The sequence below is a fragment of the Anastrepha ludens genome, chromosome 6 (genome assembly GCF_028408465.1).
Source record: "Anastrepha ludens isolate Willacy chromosome 6, idAnaLude1.1, whole genome shotgun sequence".
NCBI lineage: Eukaryota > Metazoa > Arthropoda > Insecta > Diptera > Tephritidae > Anastrepha > Anastrepha ludens.
In genome coordinates this window covers 39,757,087-39,761,384 of record NC_071502.1, presented here as the reverse complement: position 1 = coordinate 39,761,384, position 4,298 = coordinate 39,757,087, and the positions used below count along the sequence as shown (strand labels likewise).

The window sequence follows — 4,298 nt, the reverse complement described above, 5'->3', positions numbered from 1 at the left end:
TACTTCACTTTACTTAATTAAAACTTAATCCTTTACTTGTCTTAACAGCCGATAAAGATAGTTTTTTTTAAGTTTCATAGAAAACAAAATACAAACAATAGGAACTTAGAACAGATTTTGTTTGTTACTGTTGAACAGAATTTCCCACAAAGAAACATGGAATTTCCATTCCACCTGTCATCGGGTGCATTTTATATTTAATATTCTTGGGTATTTTCATCTTTGAGAGAGAGAGAGAGTGAATTTTCAGTTTTTCGAAACCCGTCACTTTATCAGGTGCAAAATATTACAATATGATTTATTTTCCATGCAGTTTTAAATAACTACAGTTACCAGAGTTACCAGCTTTGCATTTGCAACCACAATAAATAAAGATCAAAGACAATCTTCAAATGTGGTTGTTGCATTGAACTTGGAAAATGCTTGTCTTCTTATGGCGAAATATACAGACATATTTTGCTTGCGCCAGACGTGGCACTCCACATAAATTTCTTTTGTATGCTCCTAATGGGAAGGCCAGGCACTTACAACAATTTTGTTTATTATTATTTTAAATTGAATGCGACGCTTTTTTGCGCTTTCGGTTATATCGCAAACCGGTGACGATCAGCTGGAGTGTTTGGTTGGAGACTTTTCTTAAAGGACAATGCACATCGTATTTTATGCAATATTTTCACTATACTTAGGTAATTTACTGTTATTTACAAACCATTGCATTACCATTACCATTACAAACGACCAAAAGGCTTAAAGTTAACTAAGGAAATAAATAACTATAGCGGGTAACTTAAAAAGCGTACGGCAGAAATTTGAAAACTAAAAGTTTAGACCCTTAAAGATTTGAACACCTCTAATTGCTGGACGCATTCTGAAAAGATTTTGCAGATTTTACAATCCGCAGGGAGCTCCATATTTAGACAACACAGTGGAAAACTTTCTAGAGGAAACAAGATAATTGCGTGGGGTTGCAGGATCTAACTGACTGCGCTTTACAAAAAGGCGACGCTCTCTTACAAAATAACAAAGCCAAGACTCGCAATCCCTTCGAATTCGCACACACAGAAATTGAGATAGCAACTGACACAAAAAGAGCAAGCAACTAATAAGCCGCGCTTGAGCCCAAAAGACACAATCAAAGGGTACCGGAATAGTTGTCGCAAACAAACGTTCAATTGTGCGCTCGTTGAGACCAGGTAGGTGAGAAAATGTCCCCTTAAAAAGGTATAAAAGGTGATACAACACAGTCTTTTGAATCAGTTATCGGTTTGAGCTAGTGAGATAAGTATACTTACTATTTGTGTGTCAGAAAATTCTATTTAAAAACTAAAAATATGGACGCGTACCAAAATCCCAGACATGGCAGTTACAACTCTAGCGAAGCAAGCGGCCAAAACGACTCACCGCATCAGCAGCAAACGCCCACCGAGACATCGGGCATTGGTTGGAAAAAGTCACGTCCTGAAGAGAAAACCAACGCTCTACTCAAAGCATTGGAAGCATTTAATGTGTTCGAAACTCCAGATGAACTAAGTCATCGTACAAAGATTTTGACTAAGCTTAATATGCTTGTGAGGAAGTGGATTAAAAATGTATCAATGGCAAAAAACATGTCCAAAGCAGATGCGAAAAAACTCGGAGGAAAAATTTACACTTTCGGTTCATACCGTTTGGGTGTACATGATAAGGGCGCTAATATTTATGCCCTCTGTGTCGCACCACGCAACATTGAACGCTCGGAGTTTTTTACGTCGTTCTTTGGATTGCTAAAGAAACAGCCAAAAGTAGCCGAATGTCGTTCAGTGGAAAATACCTCTGTACCGGTCATAAAAATGAAATTTGATGGAGTTGAAATTGATTTGTTATTTGCGCGTCTTTCACCCAAAGAGATACCAGAGGATTTTAGTTTACGTGACGATAATCTACTTAAAGATTCAGATCCTCAATCGGTGCTCAGTTTAAATGGCTGTCGAGTGATTGACGAGATAATGGAGCTAGTGCCGAACAGAGAGAATTTTCGCTTAGCGCTGCGGTCGATTAAATTATGGGCAAAGAGTTAGTATGAATGAACTTTTAATAATTTGTTAAGCATAACTTAATTTTTCCCCTTTTTTCTCGTTTCAACTGCAGAGCATGGAATATATTCTAATTCATTCGGCTACTTTGGCTGTATAACTTGGGCAATTTTAGTGGCTCACACATGCCAATTTTATCCAAATGCAACAGCTTCTACGCTAGTCCAGAAATTCTTCAATATGTTCTCGCGCTGGAGATGGCCAGATCCAGTGCTGCTCAAGCGAACTGACATTGTCAATTTACAATCACCGGTAAGTAAAAGCGCGCAAATAATTGAATATTGATAAACAATTTTTAATTTCATTATTCGAATTTTGTTTCATAGGCTTTGTGTTCTCATCTAATGCCAATTATTACGCCCGCATATCCACAGTACAACTCCGCATTTAATGTGTCGGAGGCAACAAAGAAGGTTATAATTAATGAATTGAATAGAGGAATGGCCACCATGAACGTAATTATGTCTGATGGCGCTCCCTGGGATCTACTCTTCGAGGCGCCTAGCTTCTTTTATAGGTAGTTGCAACTAATACAATTGTATAATTGGTGCTGACATCTTAACCAACTTTCGCTTATACATTGCACATCTTTTCTTTTCAGGTATCATCACTTTATTGTGGTTCTGGTTACATCGCAAACCAGTCAAGATCAGCTGCAGTGGTGTGGCTTGGTCCAGTCAAAGATTCGTCTGTTGGTAGATGATGTACAGCATAAACACCACATGTCCTTAGTCCATGCAAATCCTACATGTTTTGAATACAAGAAAGTTGACGTCCCCACTCAAAGTAACAGCGGCAAAGAGAATGAGCCGAGCGACAATCCAGCAGTTGATACGGCACCATTCTGTTCGATGCTGTTCATCGGTTTAGAATTCGAATATAAAGAGAAGAACTCCAAAGTGGACCTTACGGGGAGTTTTAAATATTTCGCCGAACGTATTACACAGCATGCGGTACGTTGCGAAAATTGTTTGATACAATTTAAAAATTTGTATTTATTAAAATCCTTTGAAGAGATTTGAAAATGTTTGTTTCTTTGCTTCTTTGTTTTTAGGTAAATAAAAAAATGCTGAGAGATGGGATGAATATTGAAGTGAAACGCATAAAACGAAAATCCCTTTCGCATTATTTGGATATGGACTTCATAAAGAGTCAGGGGAATATTAAGAAATCTATTTCAACCAAGCGTAATGGATTTGCGGCCGATCTGTCAACTGAGAAAGAGGTGGCGACTAAAAAGCGGCGCTTGAGTTGAGACAACATGAAAAACTCTAATTGATTGCATTTGCTTGGACGTAGTAATTACCGAAAAAAGCAGCTCTTCTACCTGTTTGATACTCTATCGTTGACGTGGTATTTGAATACTGATTACAATCCTGAAAGGGAGTTATTATTAACGACGCTAATAAAGGATTTCCAAGAATTATGCAGAAGAAACATTTTATAACATTAATTAGTGCATAAGAATTTATTCAATAAGATTTAAAAACAAATAGGTGACTATGTACGCATGTCTAAAATTAATTTAGATTAAATTATTTACTCCATCACATATCACGCATCGAAATATAAACAATAAAACAACAAATATTGAAGGGACTGAGAGCATAAACGAGTACATTTTTTCTTATTCATAAAATTTCTTATAAAGTTTCATTTTTCAGGTTTTGTATTCGTATGTCCCTTCGTATAAATGTCCTTTCTTCGATTTCTAAATTTTCTTTCCCCTTTCCTTGCACTTATTTGTGTGCGTGTTTTTCTTCTTTGGCTTCTTCTTTTAGAAACGTCAATATTTTATTCTCCGCTACTTTGCGTTTTCGAAAAATCGCCCATCGGTGTAACCCAATTATTAAATTTTCCAAAAATACCTTCAAAGTTTTAAGTAACCGACGCTACGGAAACATTTAGAGGAACATATTTACTCTAATAATTCTAAGCTTTTCGGTCATGAAAGCTATGTGCAATATTTGTCAAAGTTTTTTAAGTTTGCTCTTGAGGGAGATGGGTAAAAGTGGAACCCGATACTGCGGCCTGTAATATCATTCATGGTCTGAAAAATCCAAATATCTCTAATATAGTAACCAGCAATTTTTCTTCGAGAAAACTAAAAGTCTAAATGGAACCTGAATGAAAATATTTCTGAAATTCAAATGTCTTAAACTTTAGAATATAAATTTTAGCTATGCATTTAAAATGTTAAAATGTAAATAAGAATTATCCTCGAAA

General features: G+C 36.3%; 1 protein-coding gene across 1 annotated transcript; it reads left to right on the top strand.

Moving 5' to 3' along the window:
* Positions 1-1,323: 1,323 nt before the first annotated feature.
* Positions 1,324-3,348, top strand: LOC128866453 (poly(A) polymerase type 3-like). Its single transcript, XM_054107211.1, has 5 exons — positions 1,324-2,052; positions 2,128-2,324; positions 2,399-2,589; positions 2,674-3,025; positions 3,127-3,348. Exons 1-5 carry the CDS (start codon positions 1,332-1,334, stop codon positions 3,325-3,327), a joined length of 1,662 nt encoding a protein of 553 aa, XP_053963186.1. The 5' UTR covers positions 1,324-1,331; the 3' UTR covers positions 3,328-3,348.
* Positions 3,349-4,298: the final 950 nt, after the last annotated feature.